General features: G+C 49.9%; 1 protein-coding gene across 1 annotated transcript in view; it reads right to left on the reverse strand.

Annotated features, from left to right (window-relative positions):
* Positions 1-15,616, reverse strand: part of SH3PXD2B (SH3 and PX domains 2B) — a 122,756-nt gene that overhangs the window by 20,857 nt on the left and 86,283 nt on the right. Inside the window, exons 8-11 of the mRNA XM_061393217.1 lie at positions 10,402-10,506; positions 5,273-5,390; positions 2,021-2,247; positions 374-423 (exon numbers count right to left, since the gene is read on the reverse strand). Coding sequence (XP_061249201.1) covers positions 374-423; positions 2,021-2,247; positions 5,273-5,390; positions 10,402-10,506 — 500 coding nt within the window. The remainder of the gene's footprint in view (positions 1-373; positions 424-2,020; positions 2,248-5,272; positions 5,391-10,401; positions 10,507-15,616) is intronic.

Here is a 15,616-nt window from a genome sequence, read left to right on the forward strand (position 1 = left end):
CCATTTTTCACGGTACTGCTTAAAGAGGTACCTAAGAATTAAAAATGGAATATGAGAGTAAAATGCCAGAATGGCACCAAAAGAGAAATGTGTCCCTCATTCTGTTTCAGTCTTAAGTCACCTTATTGGAGAAGACTCATTTACGACAAAGCAGAGTGCGCTCAGGAGGCAGAGAGCACACACCCAGGCCTAACTGTCACAAAGCCATAGGCCAACTGTGCGATCTCCCTGGACCCGAGTTCTTCCACCTGTCAATGGGATTAGCTTCACAAGGCTGCTGTGTAAAAGAACCCATCCTTGGAAAGGGCTAGGTGAGTGTTGGGGTCCAGTCTTAGGTCGGGGGCTGGCTCCCCAGTTGCAAGGGTCCACTTACTATGGTCATATCCCGGCGAGGAGGGGGTCTCTGCCTCATCTTGGGTGATCCTATAAAGAGACAAGATATTGTTTCACAAACGATGAACATAATCCCTGAGGTGGACACCATGACAGATCCAACCTCTCCTGCAGGAGATGAGGTATCATGTTTTGCACAAGCGTCAGGGAGCGGCTGTGACCCTTCCTGTGGGAGAAGCCTGATGGGGGCGGGGCCACGAAGATTGGGTCCAGGACTCTCTATTAGCAATGGGATGCTTCTGAGTCCTGGAGCGACGGAAAGCCTTCCAGGAAAGGCAACAAGTGTAATGTGAGGTGGGAGGCAACAAGTTATGTGACTTTGAACCACGCAGCCCTCTTCTGAGGAGTGGGGATAATGCCTGCCTCCTGGAGGTACTGGTGGAGATGAAAGTCAGCAGTACAGGCTTGCCTCTTGGCACGTGGCAGGGACGCATTAATGTTACTGCCCCTGTCTTTGTTTGCTCTGGAGCAAACCCAAATTAAATAATGCATAAACAGAGCCAAACAAACCTGGATTGATGACTTCAGGGGTTTTTACTCTGAAATTGGGCTGCTCCTGCTCTGGGTCAGGAAGAGGATGACTCTGCAGTGGGCCAATGCTCCTGGCTAAAGGCAGACTATTGAGGAAGGCACCCCACATGCTGCCAGAGCTGATTTAGTTTGAGTCTACACAGAGGGGTGGTTTGTCAGTTGGGGTGTGGGGAAGACTGCTAAACTCTTAAATACCCATTTCCTCTGTCTCTTATTAGAATAAATAGCAACAGAATTTTAGCCAGACACTTGACTGCCTACATAAAGATGACATTTCCCAGACTCCCTTGCAGCTAGCTAACGGCACGGGACTCAATTCATTCAGTTCGGTTGCTCAGTGGTGTCTGACTCTTTGTGACCCCATGGACTGCAGCACACGAGGCTTCCCTGTCCATCACCAACTCCTGTAGCTTGCTCAAACTCATGTCCATCGAGTAAGTGATGCCATCCAACCATCTCATCCTCTAAGTCTGGCCAATGGGATGTGGCCAGACAATCTACTCTCAGGTGTGCTGGGAACATTCAGTCGTAAAATATATACAACAAAGTTCTGAAAAGCAAGCTAAGTAAAGAACTATCTTTGGAGTAAACCCAACACAAGGGTCCATTTTTTCTTCCCCAGGCTCAGAAATGAGGCCCTGCAGACAGAACACTGGCCCTTGAGTCAGAAGGCTGTGGGTTTAAGTCCCACTGTTCACTATCTGGGTGGTTTTGGACAAACCACTTCATTTCTCTGCTTCCTAACCTGTAAAACAAAAGCAGTGAGTCCTACAAAGTTTGTTATGAAGGATTAGTAAGACTGATTATAACATTCCTGGCACACGGTAGGGGCTTGAGAAACAGGAGGTCTGGTGATTATCATGAGACAGTGGAAAAACCACAGCTTGAGTAGGAGAGCCACATTTCTCCACTCAGGTTCTGTAACTTGCTGGTGGGATGATCTGGAAACAAGTGACCTGGGGCTGTGAGCCCATTTTCTTATCTACAGGATGGAGGGCCACAGGGCTGCTGTGAGGGTGAGGGATAGCGACAGCCTGTGAGCAGCTCTGGACACAGAGCCTGCCGTGACTCTGGGAGCCAGGTGGGTGCCACTTACTCTGCCTGATGTCACCGTCGGGCACAGGGCGGCCCTCCAACCGGCCATCCCTCTGGTTGTTAAGCAGCTCCTTCTCCCGGCCCACCGAGTTCTGCTGCCGGGAGACGCCGTCGAGCTCCAGGACGCCCACGTGGGCGGGTGAGCCAGGGGCCAGCTTTGGGGGTAAGGGTTCCCCGCTGCTCTTCCTCAGGTAGGAGGCTGGGGCCCAGCCCTCTTTGCCCTGGTACCTGGGAGGAGGGGAAAGATGTCGTCCAGCCTGCTCTGCCAGGCCCATGGGAAGAAGCCGAGCTTCTACAATGAATCTCCCTTCTGGCCCCAAATGGTAGGAACGATGGACCATCATTGCCCAGGGCCAGAGGCTGGCACACTGCTTGCTGCCTCCTGCTGAAGCCTAAGCCCCTAGCTGGGCATTCAAGGCCTCCCCAGTCTGGCCTCTCCTTGCCTTCCTGGCCTTGGCTCTCAACAGCAACCTCCACATCCCACCCACCCCATGTAGCCTGCAGTCTTGCAAATGCTCCACGATCTCTCACCCTCTCGCCCCAAGCTCCTGCTCTGGGAGACCCTCTGCCTGGAAAGCCCATTCTCTATCATCCTCCTCTCTATCATCCCAGCTCTGCTTAAGGTGCCCTCTCAAGGCTTTCCTGAGCCTCCTTCCACAGTGCCCCGGTGGTCTTGCCCACACAACAGCATCCCATCTAAAATGCACAGTGACACTTGGCAGTGATGGTCTTGTCTCCCCACTTAGAATGTGAGGTCCTGGGGGTGGAGATCACGAGCGATTCATCTCTGCGTGGGCCTCACTGCCCGTGAGCTGAATGAAGAAAAAGGGGACAGTGGACAAACTGTCGACAGAACTGGCAGGAGTGAGCGGCCACGGAGCTCTGCTCAGTCCTCACACATCCCACAGTCACCACTGCAGTGACAACAGCGATGGGAACCGCCACTGAGGCACACCACTCCGTGTCAGTCCTGTTTCAAGCACTTTATAGCCATTGATGCATTTCATCCATCCAATCTGTTGGGTGGGTGGCAGGAGTGGGTTCAGCCCTAGACAGCTGGCACCTGTCTGTGCTGTTCACCTCTGCTCTGCAGCCTCTTCCCAGCAGCCACAGCTGCTGGTACAAAGCCTGGTATAGGCGGGGTGGGGCTCCGGTCACAAGCAGATTAAAACATGTTCAGATGGGACTGGAGCAGGTCGGAGGCTGGTTCTAGGGTAACCAAGGGTCACTGAACTCCAGAATGACTGACACCCTAAGAGCCCAGCTCACTGAATTCCAAAGGGAATTGAACAAGTGTAACAATCATTTAATTCTCTGCATGATGGAGTGTGGTTGAATAGCATTACCGGAGGGGCTGACTGGGGACCACAGGTGTGCAGGAGGTAGCTCGTGAGAACCAACTGTTCATGTCCCTTCCCAGCTCCACGTTTAGCACAATCACAGTGGAAGCCTGAAATCTACCCCGGAGGGATGACGTACACCATGGAAACTGGCAAACACCACAACTCAAGAGCACTTTTTCCTTCTGGGACTGGCTGTGAAACATTTGCCAGCAGACCACTAGTCTGAACCACAAAACAGGTGCCCAGACCTTTGGGGAATAAGCCTAATGGACTGGAGATTGCACAGAGCAGGCCCATCTCTCATCAAGAATCACTTTAAGTGCTAAACAGCACTGTGTTTCAATAAAAAGGGTCCTTTTTAACTAGAAGCAAACTTATAAGGAGACAGAAATCTGCAGATTTTGGTGTCTATCAACCTTAAAACACCCTTTGAGAAGGACTAAATCTCGTGCCAGCTGGAAAATGCTGGGCGCCACACAATGCAGGCATCACCATGAGACAGTTCATCATCTGGAGGCACTGCTGAGTGGGCTCTGGGGTCGGAAAGGTACAGGTTCACATCCTGGCTCCGTCACTTTCCAGCTTCGCTCAAAGCTTCTGATGACCACGGCAGCATCCCGCTGCCGCCTCGTGAGGGAGCCTGAGCCCAGTCAAGCCACCTGCATTCCACAGCCACTCAGTTTGGGGATAATTTGTTATATCACAAGATAAAACACACTCAAGACATGTGAGCCGCCACTGTCATTGTAAGCGTATGCTGAAGTGTTAGTGGCTCAGTGTGTCCAGCTCTTTGCAACCCCATGGACTGTAGCCCACCAGGCTCCTCTGTCCATGGGATTCTCCCAGCAAGAATACTGCAGTGGGTAGGCATTCCCTTCTTCTCCATCCAGGGATCGAATCTGGGTCTCCTACATTGCAGGCAGATTCTTCACCGTCTGAACCACCAGGGAAGCCCATCACTGTCCTAAATATGCCTTCATACCTCAGTTCTGAGGTCCTGACTCTAAGGAAGCCTTCTTTGCAGGCTGAGGAGCTGTCTTCTGGGCTCCAAAGTCCCCTATGCATTCCTCCTGCACTCACTCACTGCCCTGCCCTGTATGTGTGTCCGAGTCTGTCTTCCACACCTGAGGGTGTAAACTATTGTGTCTTTCTCACTGTTGAGTCCCAGTTTTCACAATACAGCTTGGCCCAGAATAGATTCTGGTGTAGGTTGGCTCAGTGAATGAAGCATCACACACTCAGCCCCAGTGACTGGCCCCAGTGTCTTGTCTCACACCAAGGCACAGACACCAGGGGGTAGGGCCCCCAGACTTCTTCTCTTGCCTAAAACTCCTGAGGTTGCCGCCTGCCCACCAGAGTAACCAAGGAGGGAGTTCCCAGGACACTTATTACTAAAACTAGGAAAGTCCCAAGCACAGCAGGATGAACTGGCCACCTTACCTACCGATGAGCTTTTGATTCCATCACATAGATGAAAGAACTGTAACAAAGTGTTGGAAATGCCGGTCTCCACCAGACTCGCAGAGATGACGGCAAATGATGAGCTTTAGGACGGGCTACAGTCCGTGTGGTGTTACCCACCCTGTTGCTCTCAGAGTGGGGCTGGAGTAGGAAATCACTCCCACACGGCAGCTTCAGCCTCCAGTTACTCATTACGAGACACACCTGGAGGTGAAGACCAGTCTTGCTCAATGGGGTTACTGCTATCTGTGGTTCAGTGTGTTCAGAGACAGTTTTGCTTACTATGGCTTTTTAGAGAAGGATATGGGTATGGAAGGACGCCAAATAGCACAGAGGAGAAGTGTCCTTCCATGGCTCAGGCTGAAGCCTCATCTCCTCTGCAATCGTTTACAGACACCTGTGCAGCTGGAGTCCACGTGGCCTGAAACCCACCCAGCTGCAGAGGGTACCTGATCTTCCACCAGCCTTCCAGGTTTTTCTGGATGACCTCCACCACGGCTCCTCTCTCCAGGTTCATTTCATCTTGGTCACGGGCTGTGTAGGGGTAGATGACTGTGTACTTCTCTTCTGTGGGGACAAAGGTATGCTGGGGTAAGTCAAGGATGCTGTAAGCTTGGAATGTTGATGGCCAAGGCTGTGATCCTGAGATGCCCTTGCAGGGAAGGCTTTCTTCCAGAGGCTTCTGTGCACCATCCTTCCCCCAGTCCCCCACCATGCCCCAGTGACCCTCACTTAGCCCTGGATGACCCTGGTCAAGCAGCAACAAGACACAGGACAAAGGGCAGGTCCTCAGAAATCCCTCAGCATTACACATCGCACTCACCTTCCTCCAATCTGTGCCTCAAGGTCACCTTCCTTGAACGTGCCTTATGTAATACCCAGATCCAGGGCACCCTCACCCTACTTAACAGGAACAACCTTCTAACATACCAGATTATTTATTTATCTATTATGCTTCATCTCTCTTTCCCCAGATAGAATAAAGAGTTCCAGAAAGGCAGGATTTGAGTCTGTCTTGTTCATTCCTCTATCTCTAGCACTGGGAATATTTCGGAACTATTCAGTAAAATAGCCAAGGTTTAGTAAATGAATAAGTCCTGAAGGCCTGGTGGGAGTCACCTTGCTCATGCTGGGGTAGAGGACCGGTGTTAAACCCTTGTGGTAGCTCCTCTGCAGTCCTTGTTGGTGAAGGGGTCAGGAACAAGCTGGACTTGGCAGCATATGGTTTGGGGTTGAATCAGTATCACGGAGGAGATAGCCATTTTTCATTACCTAGCTGGTAGCTGATTTCCACTTTTCATTTATTTTCCAGTCCCTGGATCCAACCATGCCTGCAGCTTGCTGCTAAGTCACGTCAGTCGTGTCCGACTCTGTGTGACCCCATAGATGGCAGCCCACCAGGCTCCCAGGTCCCTGGGATTCTCCAGGCAAGAACACTGGAGTGGGTTGCCATTGCCTTCTCCAATGCATGAAAGTGAGAAGTGAAAGTGAAGTCGCTCGGTCGTGTCTGACTCTTAGCAACCCCATGGACTGCAGCCTACCAGGCTCCTCCATCCATGGGAGTTTCCAGGCAAGAGTACTGGAGTGGGTCGCCAGTGCCTTCTACAGCCTGAAGCTTAAGTTTTATTAAAAAATTATTTTTTAATTGAGATATAATTGACACCTAACACTGTGTTAGTTTCGTGTGTACAACATAACGGTTTGAGATATGTATCATGAAAAGATTGCCTGCTTCTGTTTTTATTAATGTCACCGGGGTGCTTTCCATCCCCGTCTCGGTGGATCCCGGCTCCCCTTACCCCCAGAGCCAAGAGAATTGCCTCCAGCAGGGTCACTCCCACTGCCCTGCAAGCCCTGCTGGAAGGCTGTTCACTGTCCTCCTCAGACGGGGCCCTCCCCAGAGCAAGGGCACAGCTCCCACCCCCGGCACTGCGGGCAGTGACTGCTGAAACAGATAACAGATGAGAGTCCCAGGGGAGACAGTGAGCAGGGGAAGAGGGCCTTCCTGTTTCAGTTACATTCCAGACCCCAGGGAGTCACCGAGCCAGCTGTGCACCGATGCTGATGGTGAGTGTGTCGGGGAAAACACCACGGGCTGCCTGTGGCCTGCCCAGCTGGTGCAGAGGGAGGCGGAAAACACACAGGGCGTTTATTTATTTATTGATCTAGCCCCCTGACCTGCGCGGCGGGGGCTGAGCTGACTCAAACGCCACACATCCTGTGTACAGCAGAGTCAGCGGTTCTCCTCACTCACGGATGCAGGCTGTGAGGGCTGCCGCGGGGAATCCAACCCCGTGGAGGCAGAGAAGTTCTGTCTGGCTAGGTGAGAAGGGCACTGCCTGGGCCCCAGAATAAATAGGGTCATTACTACGGGCTCCAAACTCCTGGGGGTTCTCTAGCACCCAGAGGCCTTTCTGGACTCCATCGAAAGTCCAGTGATCCCTAACAAAGCTGAAGGCGGGAGACCTTGTGGACTGCATGGTGGTGACACCACCTGCTTACCATCCATCTGCCCTTCCCCTGGTGGCACCGCCGACCTCCAGCCACATGTTTGGGTGAGGCTGCCCTCGCCAGCACCTAAAGGGAGGGTCCAAAGTGACTGGCCACTGTGATTGGTTTAGGGATGGTACATGACCCAGCTGGCTCAGCTGGAATCAAATCCTGGGACTGTGTTGAAGGAGAAGCATGTTCTTTGGTGGGTGTCCCCAAAGAGTGCCTGTAACTACCATCACCATGAGAGAATGGTTCCAGCAGGGCAGAGAATGGAGCTGAGGGTGGCAAGCGTGAGTCTCAGGTGCCAAGGGCAGGTGGAAAGGAAATGTTACCTGCCAAGCCAGTAAACAAAGAATGATGCCCACCATCAAGCCATCAGCCACTGCAGCCACCCCCAAGAGTGCACCCTGAGGGTAATTCAGATGTATAAAAACAGGAAGCATTCTTTGCTCTGGGTACTGGCCCAAGATAGATAAGGTACGTATCAAAGGAGTAATTTCAATGAGTCCAGACTCTTGCATCTTTCCACTCACAGAAAAGCATGAAAACCATTAACTTAAGATGTTTGCCTTCTGTGATTAGCAGTAATCTTTCAATGTTAGACTACGTGTTTTGTTTTTTTCAGACAAAACTCCCCTATATATCCTGGCTCCTCCCTTACCTCTTTGGGGGCGGTGCCTCAGATCTGTCTGAGAGACTGTCTCCCAGGCTACAGTCCTCAGTAAGGTGCCTGAATAAAACTTAACTCATAGCTGTTAGGTTGTGCATTTTTCTTCAGTCGACAGATGTTTTCAAGCTCCCGAATCCAGCCATGCTTGAAGCTGCCTCTACCTAGAGTTTTCAGCGACCTGAGTCAACACGCTTCCCTTTTGCTTAAGCTGGTGTGACATGGGTTTCTTTACCCTTGTCACTCAAATGTGCCAGATACAGGGAACAGATCACTGGATCAACATTATAGAGGCCTCTGGGAATCATTTATTTTTACTTTATTTTATTTTAGAATCAAATGATCTTTATCCTTCTTGCAATAAATTTGACTTGTTTTTTACATTTAACTTTTCTTGCTTTTATATTTTTGCTTTATTTTTTAAATATTTTGCTTTTGATTCGATATAAAATACAGTTGGCTTTGATAGTTTTGTCTCTGCAACATAACACAACCTTAGGAAAAGGGTTTTTATTTTGTTCATTAATTTTAGCACCTACACCTCTAGGTATCATTTTCTAACCTGGGAAATTTTAGGGCCCCAGGTCGAGAAACACCCCAGGCTCCCTCCTCCCAAACATACATGCCGACACACACATGGTACAGACCAGATCACCGTTTTTCACATGCAACAGGCACAGGCAGTCCTGGAGCAGGGGGATGCATGCAGATGCAGGATCCGGTTCTGGACACCGAATGGGGAGGAAAACTCCAAGGTAGGCACCTTGACGCCAGCTGATGGCATACAAGTCCCCCAGTGTCCGGCGGCGACCCGCAGGCTGGGGCAGAGACCAGTACCTCCAAGACACTGGTCGGGCAGCATGTGGAGGTGAAGGGCAGAAGGAAGAGGTGAGAAGAAAGCACTTCCAGGGTCTTGAGGCAAAGGCAGCAGCAAGCACGTGCTCCCACTTAGGAGCAATTAATTCTGTGTCTCTGCCAAGCCCTAGCTGTCTCAGAAGGACCAAATTCCTCAGTATTAGCCCTGAACTTGAGTGAAGAGCCACCCAGGAGACACAGTGCTATTCCCAGCATGATTATGAAGAGGCCCTAAGAGAAATCCTCACGGCAGAGGGAAAAAATGTACAGACCCTTAGGAAAATGTGGTCCCTCTCCCATCTTCTAGCTGTGTGATCCCGAGCCAGTGTTTCTACCTTTCTGAGACTGTTTTCCCATCTGTAAAATGGGGATAATAATCAGTCCTTTACAGAGACACGCCCCATGGTGGGCATCATTAACTGTCTAAGAGAGCTATAGTTTCCAGGCAGCACACCACTATCTTTAAGCTGAGTTGGTTTTTGTACTTTTTCTTCATTAGCCCCGCCCCTAGAGCCTGGTGGCCCTGCAAACACAGAGCAAAAAAAATGCATTTTACTCTGCTGGTGCTGGCTGTAATAAAACTAGATGTAAAACCACGTGTGTGCTTTTTTGAGAACCTTTGAGCATAGAAACCCCTTTTCCTCACTCTCTCTTATATTAAATACATACATAAGAAGCTCTGTGCTTTCTAAAAAGAGTCAACTAGAAGCAGCAAATATTCAACCCTAGGTAAGCCACAGCTCTGATAAAACGGTGGTAAAAACCGTTCCTAGTTATTTATTATTTTAGGTTCTTGCCAACTGCTTTGCATGTGGGATCTCATTTAACTTAAAAGAATCCCATGATGTCGATACCATCATTTCCATTTTTAGAGGAGGTGGCTGAGGCATAGAAAGGTTAAGTTGCTGGTCCAAGATCACTCAGCCAGTTAGTGGTACAAATTCAAATTCAGTGGTGAGAGTCAAATTCAGGCCTGACTCCAGAACCCCTTTGTTTAGTATTTAAAGTGAGTTCATAGTCTCGATTTAGGAATTCTTGGTGGGTGAGGGGAGGGGAGGTGGCTGGGTTAGGATTTCTGATGCAGCAGGAACCACTCTTTAGGACACCTGTGGGGAAAATTCTCTGGGAAACAGAAGTGAGTGGAGAGGGTCAGTTCTGATCCTGACACCCAGGCAGGGCCATTAAGCCGACACAGAAAGCAGACAAAGCAGAGATCTTTACAGATGGCTTCAGATGTTTTGTAAACGAGCCAGAAGCAGTGCCAGCACCTTGGCCATCAGAATAATTCAAGGGAGGATGAGTGGGGTGTGGACAGCAATCCAGCCGGGCCCGCTGAGGCCCCACGGAGGCATCAGGGCCCCAGCTCTGGCCAGGCTCACCTGGGCTGGCTCCCCAAGGCCACCAAGAGCGGGCGGGCTTGCCCTGTCCCAGCCACAGGGCCTGGCTTCCTGTCCACAGGCTACAGAGCCTGAGCCAGGAAGCTGCTGAGACTGCACTGGGTGAGGAGGCCCCCGCGGGTGACGGCCGGCGGCACAGCAGGCCCGGGGGCCTGGCCCCTCCTACCTTCTTCAGGCTGCAGGGAGAACTCATCTTGCACACCGTCCTGCCCTTCCAGGCAGGTTGCAGGGACCCAGCCTTGCTCTTCAGCAGTGCTGACGAACCACCAACCTGAGAAAGTGAGAGTGCAGACTGAATGTAGTTGGGTCAAGTATGAGCCCTGTGCGTCAGAATATAATAACAGACTCAGCCGTGAGAGGAGTCAACACTCAGGGTGAGGCTAAAAAAGTCACCACTTTATTAGAGAACACAAATACCCATGCAGGGCTTCCCAGGTGGTATTAGTGGTAAAGAACCTAACAACTCAGGAGACATAAGAGATGTGGGTTTGATCCCTGGATTGGGAAGGTTCTCTGGGGGTGGGCATGGCAACCCACTCCAGTATTCTTGCCTGGAGAATCCTATGGACAGTTGAGCCTGGTGAGCTACAGTCCGTAGGGTTGTAAAGAGTTGGACAGGACTGAAGTGACTAAGCACACCCGTGTTTACCGACTGTTAACTGCTACAGACAGGCTAACGGGAAACCTGCTCTTGAGCCTGGGACAGGGCTGGGGAAGGGAGTCAGGGGTGGGGATGTGGAGAAAGGTTGTTCTAAAGGACGAGAGTGAAGAAAGTAGCTACCTTCACTAAGGTGAGCAAAGCACTTACCATTTTACTTGTAGTTTATTATCCCTATTGCGCAGACGAAACTGAGGCTACAAGAGACAAGACTTGTCCAAGTTCACAGAGCTTATGGCTGGGCTGAGACTTGTACCCAGGGCTCTCTGACACGGAAACCACTGCCCTAGTAAGTCATCTGAGACACTGATTTTGCCTCTGTTCATGTCAAGGTAAACCTGACTGCAGATGTAACAGTTTGAGAGGCTGTTCACTCAGACTCAGGCCCTCCCTGTTTAGAGAAGGGGCTGTCATGGGGCCTGTGGTAGGCAGAGTAATGACTCGGGTGGCAAACAGTTACAATTAAGGTTGCAGACAGGATTAAGGGTGCTAATGTGCTGAACTCAAACAGGAAGATCCTGGCTTATCTGGATGCTGCTGTTGCTGCTAAGTCGCTTCAGTCACATCTGACTCTGTGACCCCATAGATGGCAGCCCACCAGGCTCCACGGTCTCTGGGATTCTCCAGGCAAGAACACTGGAGTGGGTTGCCATTTCTTTCTCCAATGCACGGAAGTGAAAAGTGAAAGTGAAGTCGCTCAGTCGTGTCCGACTCTTAGCGATCCCATGGACTGCAGTCCACCAGGCTCCTCCGTCCATGGGATTTTCCAGGCAAAAGAGTACTGGAGTGGGGTGCCATCGCCTTCTCCATATCTGGATGGGCCCAATGTAATCTCAAGTGAGGCAGAACAGTTCGAGGGAGATGTGGTAAGGAAGAAAGGCAGAGAAGGGGGCAACTGCTAGACATAAGATGGAGGAAAGGACCACAAGCCAAGGGATGTGGGTGGTCTCTAGAAAACGGAAAAGGGAAAGCAGCAGATTTTATCCAGAACCTGCAGAAGGGAACATAGCCCTGACAGTACCTTTTCGTCCAGTGGGACCCATTCTGGACTTCTAACCCCTCAAACCATATGATGATAAATCTGTGTTAAGTCTGTAGTTTGTGGTATCTCATTACAACAGTCATAGCGCATCAACTCAGGGCCCAAACAGCTCATGCACAGCATGAATGGGAAAAACAGGATCTGCTTTGCAGGATTACAGACCTCCAGGCTCTGGAGACCCCAAAGGAGAAGAGCAAGAAGGGGCAGACTCTGAACTAGCTTCCTGGTCTCACATGGAGGCCTTGGCTTTCAAGCTCCTTGAAGCAGAAGCCACCTTCGGCTTTGCTTGACTGGGTGCACCTCTTAATACATGTTTTGGTGGCTGAGCAGTGTGGGTGTGTATGTATGTGTGTATATGAATGAATGGCGTTGATAAACCTGTGGAAAATCAGGAAATATGCCATATATGTCTTCCTAAGGACTCATCTTTGTAGGTATGTGTGTGGCAGATAAAGAAACTGTCACGATAGCAATATGTGTTCCATTATGAGCCCATTTTACAGATGGGGAAGCAGGGTTCAGAGAGGGGCAGTGACTTGACCAACGTCACAAAGAAAGTGGGAGAGCTGAGATTCACACCCAGCCTGTCTGGCTTCGAAGCCTCCGCTCTTAACTTGGCACTAATGCCTCACACATTGCTGGAGGAAGAGTAAATGGGTTTGGCCACAGTTTGGAAGCAGGTTGTTTGCTGTGTCTTAAGATTTAAAATGTGCCTATCTTATGGTCCTGCAGTGTTCTGGGTATGTGCGTGCCAAGTCGTTTCAGTCATGTCCAACTCTGTGAGACCTCCTGGACCATAGCTTACCAGGCTCTTCTGTCCATGGGATTCTCCAGGTAAAAATACTGGAGTGGACTGCCATTTCCGCCTCCAGGGGATCTTCCTGACCCAGTCATCGAACCCATATTTCTATGTCTCCTGCACTGGCAGGCAGGCTTTTTACTAGTGCCTCCTGCGAAGCCCACTGCCATGCCAGCCTTCTGGGTTTCTAACTTAAAGAGACAGTCACAGTGTATACATAGATACACTGTTCAAACTAGAGGAAGAGAAGACTTCTAGTATGCCATCTCTCCAAGTAGGGTGCAGATGTTATGGGAATAAGAGCTAAAAGTTGACTTGAGAAAGAGCACGTTGGGACTCCCCCAGGGGTCCAGTAGTTAAGAGGGCTTCCCTCGCAGCTCAGTCGGTAAACAATATGCCTGCAATGCAGGAGACCCAGGTTCGATTCCTGGGTTGGGAAGATCCCCTAGTGAAGGAAATGGCAACTCACTCCAGTATTCTTGCCTGGAGGATCCCATGGACAGAGGAGCCTGGCAGGCTACAGTTATGACTGAGTGACTAAGCATACACCAGTAGTTAAGACTCTGTGCTTCCACAACAGGGGGTGCAAGCTCGATCCCTGGTTGGGGAACTCGGCATCACCAAAAATAAAAAAAATTTAACAACAACAACAAAAAACAAAAAAGGAAAAGCAAGCTGCAGGTCAAAATGCATAGAATGATACACCACTGGGGTTAAAAAAAATCTATAAATATGCATGAAATATGACCTGTATGCGTGTGTGTATAGTTATACATGTACACATGCATATGCAGGTGTGCATGCACATACACACGTACAAATGTGTACACTGTGCATATACATATATGTACACACACGTGTACACACGCATATACACATACTTATATACACCTGTGTATACAATTATCAAGAAGCATTCACCCCAAACTGACAGAAGAGCAACCTGTCTGGAAAGAGGACCAGGCAAGAAGTTGGTGGGAAAAATTACATTTTAACTTTATCATTGATGTTTCAAGAGGAACATATCCATATATTACTTGTGTAAGTAAAACATAATTAAAAGTAATTGTTGACTTTGTGGACCACTTGAAGATTTGAGCATCTGCTCTCTTTCCCCTGCTGCCCTCTGGACACACCAGGCTCGTCCTCCACCCCATCCCTGCTCCTCCTCTCCTCCCAGCAACATGTTCTTCCTAACATCACTCAAGGGGCTGAAGCAAAGCGGGGGGGGGGGGGTGCTCCCTTCTTCTGTCTCCATGGAGCATCCCAGTCACACCCATGAGCTGACTATACTCATTTCCAGGAATTAGAACGTCACATGGCCTTGGGGCCAGCTGGAACTGGTTAGGAGTTCCAGCTCGGCAACCTGTCACGAGATTCTGGATGAGTGACCGAGTCACTTGGAGTCTTAGCGTCTTCAGCTGTGAAGCAGGAATAACAACTGCTATATTGAGTAATCAAGGAGTTTTGGTTGGCTAAATGCTCATCTCCTGACTAAAGGGAACACAATCCAGAGACTGCTGGAAATGATTTTTCCCCTTTTTTTGGACCTTAGCTAGTCACTGCGGAGAAGGCGATGGCACCCCACTCCAGTACTCTTGCCTGGAAAATCCCATGGACGGAGGAGCCTGGTAGGCTGCAGTCCATGGGGTCGCGAAGAGTCGGACACGACTGAGCGACTTCATTTTTACTTTCCACTTTCATGCATTGGAGAAGGAAATGGCAACCCACTCCAGTGTTCTTGCCTGGAGAATCCCAGGGACGGGGGAGCCTGGTGGGCTGCCATCTATGGGGTAGCACAGAGTTGGACACAACTGAAGCAACTTAGCAGCAGCAGCTAGTCACTGGGATATCACAGAGATAGGCCCACTAATACCAGCCCACGTCACATTTTAGCCACAACAAAGTCAGTGGGTTTATGCCTCTTTCTCCTGGAGAGGGTCCACTTATGCCCTGCTCCTTGATCTGTCTTCAATGGTGCCAATGGCCTATTCCGGCTAAAAAAGACAAAAGGGAAGGAAATTCATATTTTTGAGCACTTGCTGTGTGCCAAACACAGGCTTGGGCACTCTCTATGTATTGCCTCATTTAATCCTTGGAGCACCCTTTTTGATGAAGCGACCTGCATGGCTGTGAAATGCAGAGTTCAGGTAGGAACCCAGGCTAAGTGCCTCAGCGTCTCATCACACTCTGTCCCGGCCAGTAACCAGACAAATGTTTTATGGTGCTTCTCTTTATTGCATTTCACAGATAATGTGTTTTATTTTTTTTTTAATTGGAGGTTTGTGGCAACCCTGCATCAAGTAACTCTATCAGTACCATTTTTCTTACAGCATTTGCTCACTTTCTGTCTCTGTGTCACATTTTGGTAATTCTCCCAATATTTCAAACTTTTGAATCTTAGCCACTGGACCACCCTGTGATTGGTGATCTTTGATGTTAGTACTGCAAAAAAATTATGACTCACTGGAGGCTCAGATGATGGTCAGCAGGGAGTATTTTTAAAATTAAGGTACGTACGTTGTTTTTTTGACACAATGCTATTGCACACTTAACAGATTACAGTACTATATGCTGTGCTGCTGCACTGAGTCGCTCAGTCATGTCCGACTCTTTGCGACCTCATGGACTGTCGCCCACCATGCTCCTCTGGCCATGGGGATTCTCTAGGCAAGAATACTAGAGTGAGTTGCCATGCCCTCCTCCAGAGGATTTTTCCAACCTAGGGATGGAACCCAGGTCTCTTGCATTGCAGGCAGATTCTTTACCATCTTAGCCAACAGGGAAGCCCAAGAATACTGGAGTGGGTAACCTTTCCCTTCTCCAGGGGAACTTCCCAACCCAGGAATCCAACCAGGGTTTCCTGCATTGCAGGTGGATTC

The sequence above is a fragment of the Bos javanicus genome, chromosome 20, assembly GCF_032452875.1.
Source record: "Bos javanicus breed banteng chromosome 20, ARS-OSU_banteng_1.0, whole genome shotgun sequence".
NCBI classification, from domain to species: domain Eukaryota; kingdom Metazoa; phylum Chordata; class Mammalia; order Artiodactyla; family Bovidae; genus Bos; species Bos javanicus.